The sequence below is a fragment of the Stegastes partitus genome, unplaced genomic scaffold, assembly GCF_000690725.1.
Source record: "Stegastes partitus isolate 25-593 unplaced genomic scaffold, Stegastes_partitus-1.0.2 Scaffold1757, whole genome shotgun sequence".
Classification (NCBI taxonomy): Eukaryota; Metazoa; Chordata; class Actinopteri; family Pomacentridae; genus Stegastes; species Stegastes partitus.
In genome coordinates this window covers 100,045-124,085 of record NW_007579488.1, presented here as the reverse complement: position 1 = coordinate 124,085, position 24,041 = coordinate 100,045, and the positions used below count along the sequence as shown (strand labels likewise).

The window sequence follows — 24,041 nt, the reverse complement described above, 5'->3', positions numbered from 1 at the left end:
AACATCATCTAAACTATTGGCCTGTTTGTTTTCAAAGCTGATACATTGTTGTGTGTTTTTGAAAGATATTATCTGTAATTTAACAAAACAAGGAAAGCGCGTAAAATAAAAATTATTAACAAAATAATTTATGTTTATTTGTAAAAAAAAAAAAAAGAAAAAAAAGGGTAAAATAATGGTATTGTTTGCTGATTTCAATACAGTAAAAATAGTGCAAATATTACAATGAAATCGAATTTTTTTTCACTTTTTGATTTAAAAAAAAAAAAAAGCAAAATAATAATTTGCTCAAAAAGCAAAATGAAAAGGGCTCATTTGTTGCAGCTGTGATTTTCAAAAATGTTTGTCAGTCTTTATGCCAGAAAACATCAAATATTAAACTCTTAAACATCGACTGTTGAACTTGAACTGGAGGTTACCTGTCTCTCCATGGAGACCTTCTCCATCTCCAGCTGGTCGTTCAGATCTTTCTCCTGAATCACCTTCAGCTGCAGCTGCTCGGTCTGACGCCAAACAGGGAAAAATGTGTCATTAAACCAAATAAAACTAAAGGAATCTACACGACAAGTTGGTGATGAAGCGTCCGCGGCGTTCGTTACCTGTTCGATGGATCTCTTGTGCTTGGCCGCCCACCTCTGCTCGCTGTCGTGCAGCTCCTCCAGGTCGCTCTCCAGGTCGATCATCTTCTCCTGAACGAAGAAAAACAACAACAACAAGAGCCGACAGATGAGACAAAAGCGTCCTGATCAAACGAGGCTTATTTAGAAAAGCAGGACACGTTAGGGATCTTCAGAAACGATGTATATTTGGGATAATAGCGTCAACGCGCTGATTGCTACGCGGGATTTGCATAATTAATCCCTAATTAACCCCAAAGTCTGATTAATTCAAGTGGACATCTCTGTTTGAGTCATCAGGTCGCTGCGGAGGCTGTGCCGTCAAACGTGCAGGAAATGAACCAAATGTGAGCAGGTTTTAAAAAGAAATCAGCCCAGATAAAAAAAAAAGTGTTTATTTAGCTGCAGTTGTCTTTTATAATATTATACACGTGTTTGTATTAATTTAACCTTCAACAAGTAACAAGAAGAGACCAAAACCACAGTCTGATAAACACTAATCAGACCAGAACAGCATTAATTATCTTATTAAAACCAATTTTATGAGGCAGCAACTGAACAAATAAACTCTTGGAAGCAGTAAAAATGGACCATGTGATTTATAAAAGAGTCAGAATGTAACATAAAAGGTAAAAAACACCAAAAATCTGTCTGGAAAAGTTTCAGAAATCCAAAACTGCAGGAAACTGTTTTTAAAATGTTAAGTTTCAGCACTTTTATTGACTTTTTTAGTTTGTTTTACTCTCTTTAACCCTTTATAGATTGATTTGCTTTCATGGTTTTACGCTCTACTTTCTTTTATTAAACTTGTGTTTTTTCCTTAATTGGATTTTTGGTTTCATAAATTACCAGCTAGCAGCAAACTCTTCTCTGTGAATGTTCAACGAGTTAACGAGACGAGTTTGTGAGTTGAAGCAGGACGATGTGAGTTTGTTTCATTTGGACCAGTTAACCGTATAAAGTCTATTTTATCATGTGAAGAACTTTAGAAGCAGCACCTGGGCCTGTTTGAGCTGCTTGGTCAGGTCCTCCTTGGCCTGGTTGCTGGTCTGCAGCTCCATGGTCAGGTCGTCCACCGTCCTCTCCGCCTGCTTGCACTGCAGCTGCAGCCGCTCCCGCATCTGGATCTCGTCCTCCAGCGTCCGCTCGGTGTCGATCAGCCTCCCGGAGACCTGCGCAAAAACACACGAAGGACACGTTCTGAAGACGAACCTGGCTGGACTTAATATCCCAACAACGTTCTACTGATGTTTTGTTCCCCACAATGTTCTAAAAATGTTCTGCAACAACAAAGTTTCACCCCTAATGTTCCCAAAAGCTGCTACACTAAGAGTTCTTTCTTTGTTATCAGGGAACATTGTGGGAACGTTTCATAGATTCTGCAATACGTTCCCTCAACAACGTCCTCAGAACATCACAGGCAGAATGTTCCACCTGAGCTAAGCTGTTACAGGAACGTGTTCTCATCTGTCATCTGAGGTCTGAACAACATCTTGAGAATGTTTCCTGAGTGTTGCATTGAGAACGTCCTTCTTTCGTTTTCATTGTGGGAACGTTTCAAAGAATAACGTTCTCTAACGTGTTCCTTCACCAAAAAGGCCTTTTGTTAATATGTCACATGACAGGAACGTCTCATAAAGAACGTTCTGTCGTCTGACGTCTCGATAGCATCTCGAAAACGTTTTCCAGATGTTGCACTGAGAACATTCTTTCTTGTTGTGGAAACATTTCATAGAAGAACGTTCTCTAATGTGTTCCCTCAACAACATCCATTGCAGCAGGAATGTTCCACCTTTGTTAATATGTCGCTTTACAGGAACGTTTTTCTCTAAACACCCGGAAAACATTTTTTGAACGTTGGTTTGAGAACGTTCCTCCTTCGTTATTATAGAAGGTGATCTGCATTCTTGACAACATCCTCTGAACTGGAATATTAAAACGTTATATTAGCGTTATAGGAACATTTGTTGAGATTAAAACATTCTTGAACAGTTAATTTAACGTTCCCTGCTGGTTGTGAAGGCTGCGGTTGTCATTAAACCCAGCCTGTTGCTATCTATGTGAACTGAAGGTGGCGCTAGCGGAGCCGTACCTCTCCCTGCAGCCTGCTGATGGTGGTCTGCAGCTTCTGCAGCTCCTGGTCCTTCTCCAGCAGAGCCTCCTCCAGCTCCTCCACCCTCAGCTGGGCGTCGTCTCGCAGCTTCTGCTGCAGGCTGAGCTCGGCGGTGGCCTGCGTGGAGGCTTGTATGGCTTCACTCAGCTGGAAGCAACACAAAGAGGAAGTTATTACAGAGGGAAACATTCACTTTACATGATAGCTTGGGACTTTATTCAACTCTTTTCAAGGACTACAATCTATTCGGACATATTTGTAGTTCTAATTTTGCAAACGAGCGAGTTAGCATGATGCTAACTGTCTAAAGGCTGCAAAGATAGAACAAAACAATGACTGCAGCAAAATCATTGGACTAAATAAAGTGAAATATGAGCTCGTATTCAGTAGTTTTATTTCCTGGACCCTCTCATGCAGATGAATCCATACGCAGACTTTCATATTTTGTAATTTTACATCATTATAGTCTTGATATGAAAAAGAAATGCCACATTATTGGTTTTTATCTGGTTGTCTGGCTGAAAATGAACATTGAAATGAAACAATGATCTCTAAATTTAGGGTTTTTTTGCACCTAAAATACACCAAAGAGATTCTTAGAAAGCATGTGGCATCTAGAAACATGACCACTGGTATACTTTTAATTAGTTAAATCCAGTTTTCTATTCGTGCAAACTGCAGAATGTTTTAGTTGCAGCACAGCAGGTTCACTAAACCTGCAGAAATCTCTCCAAACGTCGCTTCTCTTCCTGAAAGTTGACTTTTGTTTCATGTTAAAGGTTCACACAGTGCTTCAGTGGAACTCCTCAGAAGTTCTATGTGTTTTTTCTAATCAACTCAACAAGACGAGCTGAAGCCTAACCTCCAACTCCAGGCTGATGATGGTGTTGCTCAGCTCGGACGACCTCTTGTCTTTGGTGCCTTTGTCCACCTCCAGCTCCTCCAGCTGTCTCTCCGCCCGCCACAGTTTCTCTGCCAGACTGTTGGCGTGCTGCGTCTGCTTGTCCAGGTTTTCCTGAACACCAAACACACGCAAACACATAAATAAAGTACAAAACATGCGTCTTATAGGTGGAAATCCTCAATAAAGAAGGTTCTGCATTTCCTCACTGGCAAATAAAAGCAGGAAAGATGCTGATGAGTTAGTTTCACGTCTGTGTTGTAGTAGATTGTAGTTTATGTTCCATATTTATAGAACTTAAATGACAGCAATGACTCGTTGCAGGAAGGAAAAGCTATTCAAAAGCTGACTGTTGTAACCCAGTGTACCTCTGCATCCTGGATCTTGTTCTTCAGTGACTGCTGGAGATAGTTGAAGGCGTATTCCTGAGTGTTGGCCTCCACCATCATGTCTCGGGCCTGTTTCACCTCGATCTGCACAGAGCCACACCAGAGTTAAACCCTGTAGACGGGTTTTAAAGACACTAAACATTTCTGTTCATGTCAGTTCGTTCGTCCCACCTCCATCTCTCTGTACTTCTCCCCCATGGCCTGGCTCTCTCTCTCCATCTCGATCATCTGCTCTCTCAGCCTCTTCATCTCGTTGTTCAGCTGAGCGTTGGTCCTCAGGAGGTCCTCGTTGTTCACCAGCAGGCCTCGCATCTCGAACCTTCACCAGAAGATACCCAACAGACTGTCAAGCCTTAAAAAGGGGACTTTAAAACATGTGGCAGTGCAGAAGACGTGGAGCGAGGACAAGAAGTCACACTTTACAACCAGAAATGTCAGAACCAAGTCCGACTTTGTAAGTAAACAACAACAACTTAGCATCAAGCTAACAGCATCCGTATGCTACACTCAACCCTACTGATGAGGATAAAACCCATATCTGACCTGATCTGGTTCCTCTCCTTCTCCATCTCCACGCTTTCTGCCTCCAGGAACTGGTTGCGCTGTAGAGAAAACAACACCATCGTAAATATATATATATTTTGCCTAAAACTGCGACCACATTGGTTCAAATCCCAAAATCTCTTGACTCAAGACTCCTACAACCCAAATATCATGGAATTCCAAGCCTGATATGACAAGAAACCCAATGACATCAATCGAACTTGAAACTCTTGAGGGTTTCTGCTGATACACAGACTGTTATAGAGATATATCCAGCTCTTCAGGTCAAGAAAGACTGACGGTCTCGACTGAAGACGCTGCATTTCTGCAAGTTTACGTTGTTTGTTCAACAAGTGTGAAAAATTGTTGCTACAAAGAGCAGCGAGCAGTTTGTTTGCAAAACTCATCCTTGTGATTTCTCTGGACTACATCGAAATATTCAAACTTTTGTGGTTGGAAAAATGAATTAACTTACAGTCTAATTGTGTGAATGAGTAATTAGAAACTTATTTTGCCAGTTTAGCACATGCTAGCTGTGTGACAGCATTTCACTGAACGCTGTTATGCTTCTTGCACATTATTGGGCACGAAGGCAGATCAGAAAGTTCACATAACGAGGTGAACATTGCAGCAGCAGACCATGCAATGTACTATTCGTTTTCAATATAGTCCCTTATTTACCTCAATGCACCCGTCTGACTATGGCTTTAAAACAGAAGTCTTGACTTTGGTTCTCAAACCAAGCCTCTGTGGAAGCCTTGAGCTCATCATCATCAGGAAATCTGGTTCCACACAAATGTGATTTCAAATTTCTACGCATATAATAATGACTGGGGGCCAGATCTGGGCTGCAGGCTGGACTAGTACCACCGTATACCTCAGCCAGCCTTTTATGGGGAACTTTATTGCCGCCCTTCACTCAAAATGTTGGTTTTCCATCTCTGCTTGATGGTCATCAACTTAGAACGTATCCGAGGATCACACAAATATGTTGTGACGAATAAACTTGATGTGTTTGAACTCACAAGATGCTGGTGGTCTAGATATGTGAAGAAATCCTGTCTGAGACTCGGCTGACTACCCCGTTCCACAAACCTTTTAGCCTCCTCTTGTAAAAACTGAGGCTGTGGTGAAGTTTCCATCCATTTCCTCACATTGAACACCAGGGGGCGCAGTGCAAATATTATATGAATTCACGGCCATGAAGCCAAACTGTGAGTATTTATTACTTCTGTTAGACCTCTTGGACTTTCTCCGTGGCGTCCATCTGCTGATCGTACAAACCACCAACCTCCACATGTGTTTGAATCCCACCGTGAACTCAGAGTCGTACCTTCTGGCAGACGTCCAGCTGTTTGGTCAGCTCCTCGATGTAGTCCTTCCTATTGGGCGCCCCCAGAGTGGCGGAGCGCATGCTGTAGTGGGTGGGCACCACCTGCAGCGGCAACACAATGCCGACAGAAAAACAGGTTAGATAACGCAGCGGCGGTTCATCGTGAGTCGCACGCGGGTGTAGATGTGTCGGTGTACGTACGGTGCTGTTGGCCTCCGCCCTCCTCCTCACCAGGGTGTCGTAGGCGGAGAACCGGGGGCGGGAGGCGAGGTTGGTGAGGTTGGTGAGGTTGGTGCCCGGGACCGGACTGGTGCTGCGACTGTTGAAGCCGTACAGGTTCATCTCGGAGGTGGCCGGAGAAAGTCCACCCTGAACACGGAGGCGAAGAGGAAGAGACTCAGAAAGCTGCTCTGACTCAAGATTCTACGTAAAACAGCAGCTGAGCAGCCACAGACGTGTTTCCTTGATTGTTATTGCAAAATGAGAGAAAACACTGGTTTCCTGCTTACTACAGTAACAACAGAATTTACACTTTTAGGGATCAATTAAGTATTTCTGTTAGATTCTAAATAAAAATAAAACGGGGTTGTTCCATCTCAAATCATCAGAGTTCTTCTGCTCGGCCATCTCTGATTTGCGTGAAGCTTTTCCATCATAAACTATGAATATCTAAACTTGTATCTGTGAATTTTTGGGTTAATATATCAAACACAATGTGAGATAACTACATCCCACTGTCAGCTGTGTTTGAACAACAACATCTCAGGAGCTATTAAAGATAAAAACCTGAAATTCTCACTGTTACTTCTCATCATGTCGTTAATTCAGAACGTACAATACTGGAGAAGTAGATCAAATCCAGTCTTTGCTGCAGGTCACAATAACACAAAACTAAACACAGACTACGTTATTTTTGTTGAACCTTCATAGAGCAGGTTTGACAAGTTGCTGCACAAAAACATCGGCAGATAGTCGAAGTTTCGCTTTTATAAAATGGGAATACTTCTCATTTTTGGATCCACTTTGTCGGCTTGAGAAAAAGAGTACACAACCGATCTACTGTAGATTCTCAGTTACAACATGGTCAGATATAAGAGTGAAAATCTTATTGTTTTTATTGTTAATAGTTCCTCAGATGTTGTCGTTTAAACTAATTTCAACATACAAAAGAAAAAAAGCTGCTGAAGCAGGTCGATGGGAAACTTTTTGAAATGTTTATTGTGGAGAGTATTTGACATATGAGGCTGGATTTTAGGAAATGTCTGCATAAATATCTAGAACTTGTGCTGTAAAATTTTCTGGCGAATCCAAGATGGTTGAGCAGAATTTGTTCATAAAGAAATGAACAGGAAACGGTCGGACGAACCTTGAACTCGGACATGCGGTGCATGGGGTTGTACTCCATGGAGGTGGCTGTGGCGTACGGACTGTTGAACACTCTGGGCGGACTGTCGGTGGTTCCCAACTGCACGCACACAAACAACAACATCACATTAATAAAGCTTCAATCAAGAACAGAAGGAGAGAAGAGAAAAGAAATGAAGACAACAGACTGAAGTTGTGTTGCCACGATTGTCCGTTGGCATCAATAAGATTCGGTCTCACTCCTGTTGTGAAATTCAGCTGAATAATTTAAATAAAACCCTTTTAAAGTAATAAATTAGACCACAAATAAAACACACAGGCTTTCATATATATGTATGAAATCAAGTGCAGTAGCTTAAACTACTGCTAGAAGAAATAAGACATTTATTACTTTAACAGGGTGGCGGCGTCACAAATGACGAATCATTACGTGTTGATAATTATTATTGAGTGAGACATTGACAGCAGATATATCACAGTAAACACGAGTATCTGCATCGTTTACCGTGACATGTCTGCATGGTTTTCTATCATCGTGCAGAGGAATCACAGGCATGAAACAGCTGATTAGGTCTGATTGTTGACAAACTCTGAAACGTTGATTGAACGTTTGGACAATGAGAAACCTTAAATCTGCATTTAGTCCAGGTGTGGGCCTTTCTCATAAACTGGAAAGGAAAAAAAAATGAATTCTGCATAAGACAGTTATCACTTCATGAGCCGAAGGTTGTAAAGATTTACAAAAGATAATAAACCAAAGAGTGAGTCATTTGTTGGAAACAGTTTCACTTATTTTTCTGCGTTTTCATTGAATTAGTTTCAGGTAAAAATGACTTCAAAACTCCATTTTTAAAATATTTCTGCTCATGCATTGAGGAGTTCAGCCTGTTAAGAGATAGATTAACTTCCTAAAAGTATCTGCATTTGGAATAAAATACAGAAAAATGGCACTTTCACTTTCAATGCACCTGCAGATTTTTCCCCCTAATTTAGGAAATGAAGACGTTTTTGGTTTAAATAATATTCAGAGCCAATAAAATGGTTTAAAGCTGACTTTTTGTCCAGGTGATGGCACATTATTGGCATCTAAAGCTGGATAAAAGAGACAAATATGAGCAAAACACAAAGTTTGCATCAGCATATAAAAGAACTGCCACTTTGCAGAGCAGTTTTAAGAAAGAATCTGTCCAAAAATTGCTTTTTGTAAATAATTCTGCACATGCGTCAAAATGATTCCAGCCTGTTTACAATATAATTCAACTTAAGGGCTTTTCTAGATTCCCAGATATCTGCATTTTTAAAAGAGATTCGGATTAAAATACAGGAAAATGGCACTTTACATATTCATGCACCAGCACATTTTGCTTTCTCCTGATTCAGGAAATAAGACGCTGCACAATATTGGCATCTAAAAATCTAAAAACAGGGTAAAAGACAAGACAAGAGAAATATAGCCATTAAACTAAGCTTGAGACAGCATGTAAAAAAAAACCTAATTGCCAATTTAAGCAGCTTTGGGTAAAAATGACTCCAAAAATTCCGTTTTAAAAAAATAATTCTGCATGTGTTGAGATGATTTCAGACTGTTTAGGATCTACTTTGAGGTTTCAATATGGTTCAGAGTCAATAACACGCTTTGAAGCTGACTTTTGTACTGGAGATGGCACAATAACGACATCTAAACACGAGGTAAAGGAGCGAAATGTAAGCATGACACAAGATTTGCAAGAGCATTTAAAAGTCCTGTAGTTTTAGATAAAAATGAGTCCATAAATTCCTTTTTTTTTGTTGATAATTCTGCATGTGTTGAGATGATTTCAGCCCGTCTAGGATCTACTCTGAGGTTTCAACGGGATGCTTTTGTCCAGGAGATGGCACTGTTTAATAACCGGTTCTGTTTCTGTGCTTCTCCTAAAGCAGCATCTGCATCACCCTCCAAACCGTCTTTAATCCCTGTGAGAACACAAACAGAGACCTACTGCTCCGGCTCGCCCACCTTGTCCGACATGGAGTCCCAGTCCCGGGAGGTCAGAGACTCCAGGGAGCCTTTGTAGTGGTTCGTCCCCAGCCGGGCCGTCTCCCACCGGGCCAGCCTGGGCCCGTTCTCCCCGACCGACCCGCCGCCGCCTCCCGGACTGTCTGCATCCCTGCCGCTCAGCCCGTTGGTCTTCAGCTCGTTGTTGAGGAACAGCTGGTATCTGGGATTCTGGCTGGCGGACGTGACTTTGGGCGTGGAGGGCTCTTCCTCCGACGGACTGTCTGGATGCTTGTTCGAATCGAACTCTGACTCCTGCAGCAGAAAAGGTAGAAGGTGGGAGAGGAGGGATGAGTTAAACCCACATGGAACACAAGCGTAAAGCTGCTGGAGGGGTGAAATCACTCAGAAACACACTCATGAGTACAGTCAGAGACCCAGTCGCACAGCAGCGACGGATGAAGGATGAATTAGCTGAGCATGTTGTCAGTGATTGACAGCAGAAAGGAAATTAATAAATGGCACATTTAGACGGCAAAATACAGAAATCAGAAGAAAAACTTACATGAAAGAGAAGGTAACTGATTTCAACATGAAAACCATAAATAAATGAAAATCAACTTGACAGACTTCACCAACTTTACGCAGTTTATTCCCAAATATGAACCGCTGGAGTGTCTTCATCCAGGTGGTAACTGGGGTTTCTTTAAATCTGCATTTAATGCCCTTTTCTGACAACTAGGGGGCAGAAGAACTTCACAAAGAGTTAACAAAGACAAAATCATGTTGGAAAACAGCTCCAAGTTCAACTGTTTCACTCATTGTAGCTCTGGTTTGGTCTCCACCACCAAGATGCTGCAGCTAGATGCTAACGTTGTTTACAGTTGATTGGTGGATCCTCAAATACTTGGAGATGTTTAACTAAACTGCTCATATAAGTGCTAAATTTGATGAAGGGAAAAACAGCAGAAACGTTTGGGAATAAACTGAGAAAAACATTTTTATTTTTACGATGGGCGTGCACTAAAATCACATGACTTCATTCGGCTGATCGAGTGAGCGATTTGTTTGGAGTTCGACTTCTTGTTCCTTCTTCTGCAATAACTTCATCCCACCTTTGCAAACAAAACGCCAAAACTCCTGTTTAGCAAAAGCCGAGCATCAAACAGAAAAACAGAAACTCAAGCAAACAAATATGTGCGACACCTTCCTCTGATTGTCATTTTCCATGCAGTAAAAATCAACACCGTCATCGTGAGGTTGATATTTCAGACCAAAGACAACACTGCGAACGTAATTTCCAGCAAGAGAATCAAGGTAAAGAGTTTGATTGTTGGATTTGTCGTGTGCGTTTGAGGCCATTTTGATTCGTGCGATTGAAGAAGATGCGCTGTGAAATTTTGTTGCGGCTTCATGCTTTTCCGAGGCGTGGTGTGGATCGAGTTCGCTGCTTAAATCATGCAAGAAACCGCGTTCCCCCATCGAGAACATGAAGAGCTTTTCGTTTCATGCTCGGTCATCCTTTCTTACCGATCCCATGCCGGAATCAGCCGCTGATTCTCTACCAGACTTCGTGGTTTGAGTTTTGCTCTGTGGCTCTGAGTCCGTCTTCTTGGTGCTGCCCCCTACTGGACAATCGATTCTTGCCGTTATCTGACTACTCTTGGTGTCTGTCTGGGCAGCTAAAACCTGTTTGAGCGGCGGCGTCACGGTGATGCTGGGAGGCGGACTCTGCAGTTGTCCGGTGCTGCTCGGTGTGGTCGGGGTCGACGGCGGAGGCGACAGAACCTCAATGGAAAAAGCCTTCGTGAGTCGTCCCCGTGGAGACGGAGTAGGGCTCAGCGGCGAACCGGGAGGCGAGACGAGATCCGGATCAGTGAATTTACCGATCAGGTCTTTGACGCTGGTGGCTCGCTGCAGGTTAGAACCGCAGGTCAGGCCGACAGGCCTCTTCTGAACGGACCTCCAGGTCGCATCGGCCTCGTCTTTGAGAGAACGAGTTGTCGATTTGGAGGACGAGGAATTGGGTGAATGCTGAAAGAGGCGAACACAACAACAGATCCCCCCAAAGAAAGTTACGCAAAGCGTCTGGGCAGCAGATGAACCTCATCAGGCTGATGTGGCAGAAAACAAACTGAATACAGCTTATGCTACGGCAGCTATCGCTAATACTTCTGGGTTCATATACTGGGATGGAGTTTGTTAAGCTGTCAGACATGTAGTTGACAGGATGTGGCAAAACCAGGTTTGCTTGTCAGATGACCGTTTTAACAGCATTCAAAGGACCTACATTGGTTTAGGTAGTGGTGCCCATCGTGTTTTGGATAATTAGTGTTCAGTTATACTGATATCTCCATACCTGGCTACATTTAAACACTGTGAACCAGTTTGTGCACACTGTCGACTGCCACGTCAGAAAAAAAGAAATGAGAAGCTTCTTGTTTTATCATTGTAATAAATAAAAGTCGCTCTTCCAACATCAATTTCATAAGACGGATGCTCAGGAGAGGGACAAGCATATCCATAAGTGTGAATTATGTTTAACTTGCAAAAATACCTTCATTCAAGACATTTCTCAACTCGAGCTTCATCAAGCAAACAGTTTACCGCAAAGAGAAGTCATTTTGAAGTGGCTGTAACTCTGTAACCAATCACACTCCTCACGTACTTTAGGAAAAAGGTGAATCCTAAATTATCATACTACTGATTTATGACTTCCAATAACATACAGAAAGTTAGAAAACCCATCATGAATGTACCCCAGAACCTTGCAGAGACCATGTGTGCAGCTGAACCTGCAGGGACGCATTCACGTGCCAAGTGAAAAAAAAAAACATGAATAAACACTCATAAAACTCAAATCTGCAAACAATACATATGTATATTAAAAATAATCATCACATTTTTCTCTACCCTGTCAGGACTGTGCACATTAAATTAAGTGCGTCTGTGTAAATAGATCCTTCAGGCCTCCAGAGGCGAGTGCAATGAGCAAAATCTGCATATTATGCAGATAACGTTTAACAAAGCATATCGGAAAGGTTAACATCAGTAATACATTTACTTAAGAACTCCCCCAGTAGAATATACAAATGCTGTCAGCATCAAGACCTGCAGAAATCCATGCAGTGGCAACGTATATAAATGGACACAGGGTTTATCTATGTTTAAGACGCTTGTCACCGTTTGTCTCATGAAGGTATAGCACTGAAGTCTCACAAATAAACATATTTTTGTGAGTCAGACTGTGCACAGGAGTCAAAAAGGAGTTTAAAGTCATTGAAATATTGACCTTTGACATGTAAACCACGGTGCAACGGAGGCTTAAGGACAGAAATGTCGGTTTATTTAGCCAACGTTAAACGCTAAAGTTGAGTTTTTTCCAGATGAAACATCATCTAGAAAGCAGTTTCTGTTTGCACAAACACTGACTAAATCTCTCAAGAGCAATTAGACTCAAAGACAGCCTTCCATCACTTTAATTTCAACTTTAAATGATTTCTCCAACGTGTCACGTTAATAGCGTGTTTCCTCTCCGTCTCTGTCTGCCGTCTCTGCACTGTATAGATGCTGTTGACTGATGAAATGCATGCATAATGACATGAAGCCCGTGTGTGTGTGTGTGTGTGTGTGTGTGTGTGTGTGTGTTCCTATCCTGACATAAATCCCTCTTGAGAAACTGCAACATCTGCTCGCTCATCTGAAAAAAAATCCTCCCCCCAAAAAACACAGCATCCCACATTCTCACACAGAAATAAACGGCGGATAGGCGGATAAGCAGACACGGAAAACTCCCAAAATTCAACAATCCACTCGACTCACACACCAAAAAAAAAAAAAAACAGAGAGCGAGAGCGAGAGCAGAAAATGTCAGCTTTTTCCAGTTATTGCCAAAAAGCCACTTGAATAAATCCAACTTTAATTAACAATCATAACAAGAAGGCCGATGCCACTTAGAGAAATGAAGTGGCGAGCGTCCAGGGGTTTAACTTTCAGGGGGCTCCAGGGTCCAAAGCACCGTGTGGCCTTAATCCAGGGACTCGCCTGGCCGCCTCCCCCGGGGACGGAGAGCCGAGGCTGGGGTGGGAGAGGAGCCCGGGTGGCTGTCTGGGGTCTGGGATCACTGCTAATCACTGCGGTATTAAAATGTTTACAGGCCGCGGTGGGATTAGCTCTGAGCTGATGATTTTTAATGTTATTATTTTTGCCCCCGCGAGCCCGAGCACGCTCAGTTTGGACTCGTTCTGGGAGGAGACGAGGACGCGGCGGGCTGGTGGTGAAGTGTTTCTACATGCCTGTACTGTACAACACGCTGCTCATGTGAATCCTGAGTTCAGGCGGGTTCAGGAGGAGACGGTCGCGTGAGGCTTCTGCTGCCTTTAGCAAATATATTTAAACGTGTTGGAAGTAGCCCAGAGTTTCTGATTCACCTTGATGAGGCAAACAATTCTGTTGAAATGGGAACTATTGGGTTCATTTTACTGCCTCATTTGGAGCATCACTACGGTGTCACGTTTACCAAAAAAGTGAGTTAACTTATACCAAATAACTTAACCTTGCTTGGTCTATATTTTTGGTGCATCTAATTACTCACCGGATTTCAATAACATTTTGAACACAGTTGTCAAAACATAGGCATCAATTCCTCAGATTTTCCAGCACCAACAACCCAATATGGTGCTTGCTGATACTTTAATGCTTGAAAAAGGGACAAGAACCATAGTTTTTAAATTAGATTTGCCAACAGAAGCTATTTTGTTAGTTGTTGGGGGAATATTGGTGGTTAAAACAACAAGAAAGCAAGGCTGAGTTTAGGATAAGGAGACTAACAGTCATCCACATTAGATTAGATATAACTTCATTGATCCCTTTGGTAGGGTACCTCAGGGAAATTGTTGAATGTACATGAGGCAGCCTGAACCTTGGATCCTGTGAAAAGGCCACTTTTCAGGAAGAATAATGTACCAACTCCTACCTGAAAATGCCCAAAAAAAATGCTTTCAGGGTCTCAAAGCTAAATGCAAAGATAAATGCTGATTGGTTGAACTTGGACACCAAGCAACTCTTTCGATGTCCATGTTGAATAGCAGCCTTACATGGGCTTACATTAAAACGCTCATAAAACTGGAGTTACATCCAGGAAATACGATTTGTAGGTGTTTTGGTGCAGATCTTGAACCACAATGGAAACAGAAATGCTGCAAGAGTTGATTATGGTTTGATTCTTGTTAAAGTTCACACCACCTACTGCTTACTGCAGAGGAAAGCTGCCTGTCTTTATCTAGACATGCTTCAACCGTCATGTTTGTGACCACATTTAGCTTTACATTAATACAACATCTCACAGCTGACAGTATCTTGTCATGACCCAACCTCTATGTTTCCAACAATACAACCTAACCGTCTACACCTCCGTCAGAGACTCCGGTATGTTGGTAGGTATCGTCTGAAACCTCAACCTAAGACTAGCTCGCTCATCTTCTTTTAATTAATTTCCTCTTTGGGATCATTAATGCAGTCTAAAATAAAGCTCTTCCTTTATCTTTCAAACACGTTAGATCCGCAGAGAAGGCCAAAAAACATAGAGCAACAGCAACTCTGGATTTAAATCCTGTCCATGTCGGGACACGGAGAAACAAACAGACAGACAGAGCTTCATTCAGGAAAACCAGAAATTCCCTAAAGTCCTGGACACACACACATACGTGCTCCTGTATTCCCTGTGGCCTCACTACAGTACAGACATATGGCGCAGAGCCGGGCGCCATCTGACCCAGATATAAGGCAGCAATGCACTCTGGGTAATGCAGCGAACGCCTCGCTGATGCTCGGTGCAGCAGCAAAGCTCCGGGTTTTTCTCCACAAGATGAGGCTTTGTCAAAAAAAAGAAGCAATTCTACTCTACATGCCGATGTTTTAAAGTTCAATGATACATCTCAGCGTTTCCTTAACAGCTGGAGACAAAATAAAGCATCAGAGGACGAGGTTTCTTGGCTTTTAATTGTCGTAATGCAGCTTGATTGCATGTTTGTTGCCTGAAACTTCTGACATCTTAAGCTGAAACTACCCTGATGACACCACGACGACATCACCTGGGTCAGTTTCTGGGACTGATCCCGGCGTGTGAACCATTCCTTCAGCTGTCTCGTAGGTATTTCACTGAGAAGAATCTAATTTAGTGCGGAAGGTGTTGGGAATGTTTGAGAGAGTCAACACGGATTTCTTTGACGGACAGGCTGGTTTACTCAGAGATCTCCCAGAGACTCAGCTTGTGGCCATCTGCACTGCAGACAATAGAACATACAACAACTATTCAAGTTGGAAACAATAAATTTGATCAACTGTAAAGACCAAACTCGCCTCATCCTCTCTGGAGCTACGAGAAGTTCAAACACGCAGTTATTTCTGTGTTTTGGCTGTTCGACAGCTTTGATGGAGATCAATGTCACCGTGACACCAAAAACTCTGACAGAAAAACAGAAGAAAACTAGTTTACTGGACTGAAACAAGCTGGTTTCCAAGTTTGTGGTTTCTTTTTTAGCATCTTCAGATTGTTTTCTCTACTTTGGTTTGTGTTTCAGCTTCGTCTGGTTCTTTCTCTGCTTGTTTTATTTAGTTTCTTTGGGTTTTGTTTTCTTCACTTTAAAGTCTCTTTGGGCTGCTTTTGCAAATAGTTTTCTCTCTTTTATAGATTTTGTTCAAGATTTATTGTTTGTTTCAGGATGCTTTTAGGTTCCTTTTGTTATTTTGTGAGGAAACCCTTTATGAAAATCCAACTTGAACTATTTTAAAGTTATTTCTGTTTGCGGCTGACGCTAAAAACTGAAGCTTGTTTTCAAGTTTGTGGTTTCTTTTCTAGCTTCTTTGGATCGTTTTTCTACTTTCGTCTGTGTTTCTGCTTCATCTGTTCGTTGTATTGCTGCTTGTGGTTCTTGTTTAGCTTCATTAGGTGGCTTCCTGGCTTATTTCATTTCAGTTTGGGGTTTTTTCTTACACTTTACCTTCTCAGATCGTTTTCTGTCCTTTTCAGGTTGTTTTTAGGTTGTTTTAATGTTTCTTTGGTTGAAAGAAAACACATCTCCGGATGTCATTTTAAAACAAAGAGGTGAGTTAATCAACAGGACTTTTCCTACGTTGGTCTTTTCCGGTTACTTTCTAGTTTTCTCTGAGTTTCTTTTCCAGATCCCAAACATGGAAGGAGGAAATCTTTCAAGCTTGTTTTCGGGTTTGCTGTTTGTCTTTCAGCTTCTTCGGACTGAGTTGTTTTGGGTTTAATCGGTGATCGGAGAGGAACTATTTAAGGCTGTTTTTGAGCTTTTTTTCGTTGCTGTTTTTTAGGTTGTTTCTCTTTCTTATGGTTTTATTTTCCAGTTCTTTTGCTGTCGTTGAGTTCTTCAGGTTGTTTTTCCTCTTTGGAGTCGTCACATCGCTTCTTTCTGGTTGTGTTTTGTGGCTTCGGTTTGTTATCTGGTGGTTTTTCTCGTGTCTGCTCGATGTTTTTAAGTTTAATTGTTTGGTTGCATTTTTGTTTCAGTTGGGTTCTGAGCTTCTTGTGTCTCTTTAAGGCCTTTTCTTCAAATTTTATGTGGTTGTTTGTGGTTTTCTAAATGTGTGGGTTGTTTTTTTTTTTTATCTTCTTCAGATTGTTTTCTTTCTTCTGTAAGCAACGCTCAAGCCTATGTACCTTTTCAGGTTGTTTCTAGCTTGTCAGGGTCGTGTTGTGGTGACTCGTGATGGTCTAAAACTACTTTTTAGGCGTTTTCTCAATTCTGTTTTAATATAATGCATGAACCGGCTGAGATAAAACGATAACTGTTCACATTAACGTTCTACATCTCCCTGTTTTCAGTTCAAACTCCATCACAAACGTGACTTTTCCCCTCGGCGCAACTTTTTCTCGTTTGGCTTCGGTTATTAGCGCCAAACTCGTCTCAACGGCGGGAAAAAAAACAGCGTCGTCCAAGCAGTCGGAGTGACGCACAGATGTAAACAAGCAGATGCACTTTAATGCCACGGCGAAATGAAACTGTCACGGCGGCGGAGAGCGACGGCGGCGGCGACGCAGAAAAAAAATAAAAATAAAATAAATAAGCAATTAGCGGCAGCAGTCTTGTGTCGAACACGTATGTGTCTCGCAGAGAGCAAAACGTCGAGCTCCGTTTGGCCCGAAGCAATCTGCTTGGCAATATGTTCCCGTGTTGTTGTTGTTCCTCCTCCCGTCTCCATAAATACCAGAGATTAATCAACAAAACCCGGATCTGTGTCCTGGAGGCCGACCGGTTTTACACTCTGTGCAGCCGACAATTATCCCCTTAACAGGAATATTTGTTACAGATCAGGATGAAATCTGCTCCCACTAATCTCTTCTCTTTATTTAATGTGGGAATCAGGAAACGTCAGCTCGGATCGCTGGGTTTATTGTGTCTATCGAACATGGACAAATTATCGGTGATGTGGTAAATATGGAAGATTAAAAAGAGCTTATTAAGGGACCCCACGTGTAGTCAGTGGAGAAAGAACAAAAAGGAAACTATACAGAGGAATATTTATTGATAATAGACGTGCAGCTCAAACAGTAAACCAGAAATTCAAATATTCTGGTTTAGATTTAGCTCATTTGTCAAGTTAAAATTCTCTGACAGCTGCTTGTAACTTGGGATTTTCTGCCGTTCTTTGCTTTTAGTTTGATTAAACTGTTCAGTTTTATGTTTTTGTGGGCTGTTGGTTGGACCAAAGAGAAAATGGAGATGTCTGTTTGTAGTAATTATGAGAAAAGATCTTTTTTTTTCATGGACTAAAGTGAGATAATTAAGACACATAATCACTGTCAAGTTGAAGTGAGAAAGCAATAGGTTGTTCTTTTGCTAGTTTCTTTGAGTTTTGTCCCGTTTTCTTCATTTTTAAGACTCTTAATCGACACAATAATTAATACAGGAAATAACCGTTTGGGACATTTTTGGTTATTTTGCGTCACGAGACAATAAAAGAAGCAAGTTGCTGATAAAAATAGTCCACAAATGGAGGAACTGTGTCATAAAAGCCCATTTTTTTCCAACAAATCAGTTCAATAAACTCCACAGTGACTCTCATACAAAAACAAAGAAACCAGATTATAATTAGAATATGAGAATCGTCTGTACCTCTGCTCCGGGTGTGTTTTTCTACACTATATTCCCATTAGAATAAAGTGCTGCAGAGGTTTTGTCTGTTTAACACCTTCAACCGACGCCTGACTGCACCTGAGTCCCACTTTTATGGATTTTATTTTTTTTACTTTTTATGTGTTTTTCGTAATTACTCGGAGAGGATCTGAACACTTCCAGCTGCTCTTCTTGAAAATCCACAAAACAAACAAGACTTATAGTATAATTTACACATTTATTAGCTCATCCACCCTATAGGAATGAATAACCGCTGTTGGTTTGTGTGGATTTTCGATGCTAAAACCGCCTCTAAACCTGCAGACGTGGTCGACGAAATTGAAGAAAAATGGTTCAAAATGGTAGAAAATAAACTCTCTATTGGTTCCTTTTAATTAAACTCTGGATTGAATTGTTGCTTTACTCCTCTTGACCACAGCGTCCTTCCACATTTGGCGCTTGAGGCCTTTAATCCTCTAATTTCGGTGCTTTTTTTTGGGGATGTTTCAGGTAAATAAACGACGGATGAATCCAAACACAGACTTTATCCAAAAAGATCTACGTATACGAAAACCTCTTTCATTAAATCCAATCTGACTCTATTAGATTTAAGTCCAATCAAAATGATGTGTGATTATACAAATCCACTTTCTGGAAGATTAACCACCAATAATCTGATCAAAAGGTTACCGAGCCGCTGTGAGGAAACAGCGGGTCGAGGCGTGAGACCGAGAGCTGAAGATGTCGAGGGTTTGAATCCCTCGGCGGCGGCGGCGGCATCGTCCACCGAGACTCGCCGCACACGGAGGCGTATTAGCAAATTATTTTGGGCATCAGGGTTAAAAAAAAATAATCATAAAAAAAAGCCACAAGCCAAATTCTGTAACATCTGTCAGCTGTAAAATCCAGTTTTGGAAAGAGCTGACCTACTTCCTTTTAAATCCACGTTACAAATGACTTCAGCTGTCAGGAGCGACATCAGCGGCAAGGTGGCAGGTGGATATTTCTGTTCATGCAGTTTGGCACAAATATTAACTGGTGTTGTAACATAAACCTGAAACACGATGCTGTAACCAAACACCGGCTCCTGAAAATGACGTAAAAACAAACTGCATCTTCAGTCGTGTTTCAACTCAACGTCTGAGGTGGAACCATTATTCTTTAGCTTTTAATTGCTTTCTGGTTCGATTTAGACACCGATTGTTGGAAAATATCACACTTTGGTTGAAACTTTCACAAGAAAAGCTGCTTTTTAGACGCTTGGTTAAGTTTAGGCAGCAAAATGTGTTGGAAAATCGGTTAAAATAAGATCCTTTAATGAAATATTTGAAGCTTTTTCTTCACATTTAATATACGATTGGTTTGCTGACCATTAATTAATAGAATAAATGGCCAAAATAAGTTGATTACAATCATACTTGTGTTATTTTACAAAGAAATCTATCTGGAAGAAACTACATTTCCCTTAAAATGTAACTGACAATGAAGCAAAGTTGTATAAAATCGCAATTTTAGGGAGATTTGGTGCAATTTTACGACTTTTAATGGGACAAGTTGTGCTTGAAGGCGTCCGGACAGGTTGCAAGAAGCAAAGTTGTGACAAAAAGGTGCACAAATAATTGAATTTGGTTTAAAAGATGAGGTTCTTTTGAGAAAAGTTATCAGTTTAAACAGCAATAAAGGATGAAATGTGAGAAGTTTGGCTGCAAAAAGTCTAAAATGCATCAATTTATACACACAACCAGCCCCTCATACACAAAATGTATTGTTGTCAAAGCAGAGTAGCCAAAAATATCCTCTAATAAAGACGTATGAAGTGACAAAGACCTCTGTCGGCTGCAGGATTATAACCAAGGAACGAAGGAAGAGTGTGTTGGTGTTACAAAGACAATAGAACCAATAGAGTCAAAACATCAGCGTTTGAAACTGTTAGCCTCCCGTTTCCTTTTAATCATGGCTGCACTCTTTTCTAATCTGTCATTCAACCGAAACCATCAAGAATCTTCCTGAAGAAGCTGCTTTAGCTGCAAAAACCGCTTAAACACGTTTAATTTTAACAGTTTAGCGGCAACAAATGGTGTCGTCCTGCTAACGGGGGCATCGGACGAGAAAACGTGTCGTTGGAGAGCCAAACTGGAGCAGATTCTGGTAACGTGATTGGTGTAACAGGCCTCGGATGTGACGGGACCGCCTGTTGGACGGAGCTGCATGGACGACAAGCCTCGCAGGATTTAGATGCATTACTGATGAAGTGTTTCTTTGTTTTGTTTAATGCAAAGCAAAGCAAAGTTGCCCCACAGAGCTGCAAACGCAACACATTTGTCATGTTTTTGTGGTGATTCAACACCTCGTCTGAGGGCTTTTCGTTGCTCTGTGCACCTGCCATTGACACACAATGATATTCTATAGATTTGTGGTGCATTTAAAAAAAAAAAATCTGGTATTTTGTGAGCCTGATTCCTGCAGTATTTGCGTGCAGCAGCAGCAGCAGCAGCAGCAGCGTGTTGGCAGCCCGCCTGTCTGCTGTTTGTGTTTAAGCTTCACGAGTTAAACTGTGGTGACACTTTGACAGGTTTCCCGTTATAATAAGACTCCAAACCAGGTTTCTTCCCTCATCGTTTCCTGTCACAACTGTGTCAGTTTATTATGGGCTGTTTTTTAGGCAGAGATGCTAACAGAGTGTGTGTGTGTTTGTATCTGTGTGTGTGTGTGTGTGTGTGTGACAGACAGAGCCAGATGAGCAGGCAGATGTTTCCTCCGTCTCTACTCCGACTGTCTGAGAAAGACTGACAACAGCTGGACCGATGCCAGACACACACACACACACACACACACACACACACACACACACACACACACACACACACACACACACAGGTAGACAAAGCCACAGCCGTGTTGTTCTACCTGCACGCAGCCGTTTTCTCTTTCGCTTTGTTCGTGCTGATATTAGCTTCTTCCTGCGTCCACTCGCCGCTGAATTCTGCTAAAAGCTCGACTGAGAGTTTCACCTCTCAAGAAATTTAAAAACAATTCCAATAAAAACCTTCTGAGGTGAAGTTTCGCCTCAAAAAGGGGCCAATAAATAAAGTCAACTTTTAAAACTCATACTAGAAAACTTAAGTTTCAGGGATTCAAGCTCTTTTTTTCCAATCTAAAAATCAAAGAAATCTAAAATTGGTCCAGAACGCTTTTAGTTCTGCGACTGGAATAAAGCTCCAGGTACTAAAGTGTTAATTTAATTACCAAACTGAATAATCAAGTGATTATGGAACTCTTGTGGATGCTAACGTGCCACCAAGAGTTCAGGTTGCAGGTTTTTTTTTAAAGCTTTCATATTATTGCTTATATTTAATGCCTCTTAAATTCTACAGATTTTTGTGCAGCTTCTTTTGTACGGTTCTGTCACTTAGTTTATCAGATGGAAAGCAAAAATTCTCTGTTAAATGCTGGATTTCAACCATTAAAAGAGCCGTCGAGTGGCGCCGCAGGAACACTGACCTCAAAGCTTTTGCTGAATCTTAACAAATATAAGATGACAAAGAAAGTCGTCCAGTAACTGACTCTCATGTTGAGTTTTTAATCCTCTGAATCCCAAAACACAGCACCAGGTATGAAAACCACGTTCACATTTAACAACAAATCGAACTTCTGTCGAGTTTTGTCGAGAAAATTAATCAAATCTGAGCTTGAAATCATTAAAATCTCATTTTTGTCTCACGTTTAAATCGCCCAAAACAAACTGTTTGCACGAAATTCTGCAAAAAAACCCAAACTCCTCAGTATGAACAAAAAGTCGTGTTCTGATCTTAATCCAGTGCAAATCTGCTGTGTTTCTAATCTGTAAAGTAAAAACATCTTTTGTCTTCTTTTTGTGAGTTTTTTTTGTTTTCTTTGCATCTTTCTTCGACCTGTTTCCCACAAACAACGTCAATACGTTCCAGTAAATCACAGATTAGTCATATGTTGTGCAAATGCTTGAAACACACACATGGTGGAATCACTTCTACATGACTCGAGTTCTCCAGGTGACACTGGTCCTGTGTGAATAAGTACGACTCCAGACCACTAATAGACCAACAACCAAACATCCAGTGATGTCAGACGGGTGTTTTTATGGGATGTGATGGTGCCAACAACTCTGAAGAGGGTTAAACAGCGAATCAGAGAGGAGCTGGAGACGTTACCATGTGGTTTTCCTGCTCTGTCTCGTTCTTTCCCTGCATGCTGCTGCTTTCTTCTTCGTCCGACCTGGAAGAAAACAGGAAGTTAAAGACCTCCAGGTGGGAAAACCGACCACACCCTGACCTCTGCCTGTAAATAACATCCAGTCACACGTGTCCATCCAGGTGATACCTTATTCCGAGCACTTTCTGCGTGAAACACTCGAGTCTCTGTGTCTCTTCCTGGTAGCGCTGCAGGTCTTGGGTCAGCAGGTTACGGAGCGCGCTCAGTGCTTCCTCCTGGAACACGAGTCTCTCTGATTGGACCAGACGCTCGGTGACGGAGGCCTGAAGCTCCCGGCAAGCGCACAATTCAAACTGCGGTGGGAGAAAATGGAGAAAGGTGGTTAGTAACGGGTTTAAAACAAGGAAATACAGTCGTGATCGTTCATAAACTCGCTCGTGTCCATGTTAACTCCCTAAACTCCAACGTTCTGGACGTGTTTTTCTGCATCTCTTTGGAAACAGCACAACTACGACTAGCAGAGAGAGCTAAGAAAAGCCTTTTTTGCAGCATAACAAAGCTTTAATGCCATAAATCATAAAAAAAGAAAAAATAAGGTTGAATTTCTTTGATTGTTTTTGGTATAGCAATGGAGAAAACCTGGAATCTGCATGTAAACATTATTCAAAGTGTGAACAAGCGCTGCTAATCCTTGGAAAACAAATGATTGCTGTAAATATTTCTCTACTTTTAACACTGAAATCTACAAAATACCATAAACTTGCATCATTTAACTGCATCTCATCGTCTTAATCAGCAAAATATTAAAGAGAATGAAGGTAAAATGTAAAATAAATAAAGTTGAAAGTGGACTTTGAGTTCAGATTGTTTTTGTCACACTTTTAATTTAAGGTTTCTGATCAATATATTTATAAAAACCCAGTGGAAATATAGTAAAGTGAGCTGAGAGGTGACGGGATAAGCAAAACAAAATGAGAAAAGGCAACAAAAGAGGGAAGAATTAACTCAGGAAGTCGTTTTATCTATTGTTCACTGGTTTAGATGATCATTAGATTCTCATTTAATGATTGTTTGTTTGCATTTTGTGAGGCAGGAAACTGGAGAAACACAACAATGAGCAACTTATTGCATGTTCAAGACTGCTCACATTGGATAAACACTGACGAGCATGTGGGTTCATGCATGTGACTCCTATTTTTCAGCGTCTAACATCAACTTACGGTGGATGTCTGAAGGCAGAAGCTTCTCTTCAACTCGTCTTCTGTCTGTTTCTTCTTCTCCTGAAGATCAAACAGCTCAGTGGTCAGCTGCTGCTGGCGGCTTTTATTCTGAAGGAGTCTGAAAAAAACACAGAAGGATGAACGTTAACGCCCGTCTGAGGTCTCAGATGCAACATGAGGAAAAAAGTTCTGTCCTCATGACAAAGGTGGCAGCGAAATGCACCACAGTAGACATTAAATGCACATATTTGTTTGGT

General features: G+C 41.4%; 1 protein-coding gene across 1 annotated transcript in view; it reads right to left on the bottom strand.

Moving 5' to 3' along the window:
• LOC103372449 (cingulin-like protein 1) overlaps nucleotides 1-24,041 on the bottom strand; it is a 71,779-nt gene that overhangs the window by 5,442 nt on the left and 42,296 nt on the right. The window contains exons 5-19 of the mRNA XM_008302102.1: nucleotides 23,785-23,902; nucleotides 22,733-22,917; nucleotides 22,564-22,627; nucleotides 9,258-9,551; nucleotides 7,263-7,361; nucleotides 6,098-6,265; nucleotides 5,897-5,998; nucleotides 4,564-4,622; nucleotides 4,192-4,339; nucleotides 4,000-4,104; nucleotides 3,593-3,745; nucleotides 2,710-2,877; nucleotides 1,616-1,789; nucleotides 600-689; nucleotides 420-503 (exon numbers count right to left, since the gene is read on the bottom strand). Of these exons, the coding sequence (XP_008300324.1) occupies nucleotides 420-503; nucleotides 600-689; nucleotides 1,616-1,789; nucleotides 2,710-2,877; nucleotides 3,593-3,745; nucleotides 4,000-4,104; nucleotides 4,192-4,339; nucleotides 4,564-4,622; nucleotides 5,897-5,998; nucleotides 6,098-6,265; nucleotides 7,263-7,361; nucleotides 9,258-9,551; nucleotides 22,564-22,627; nucleotides 22,733-22,917; nucleotides 23,785-23,902 (2,011 nt within the window). The remainder of the gene's footprint in view (nucleotides 1-419; nucleotides 504-599; nucleotides 690-1,615; nucleotides 1,790-2,709; nucleotides 2,878-3,592; nucleotides 3,746-3,999; nucleotides 4,105-4,191; nucleotides 4,340-4,563; nucleotides 4,623-5,896; nucleotides 5,999-6,097; nucleotides 6,266-7,262; nucleotides 7,362-9,257; nucleotides 9,552-22,563; nucleotides 22,628-22,732; nucleotides 22,918-23,784; nucleotides 23,903-24,041) is intronic.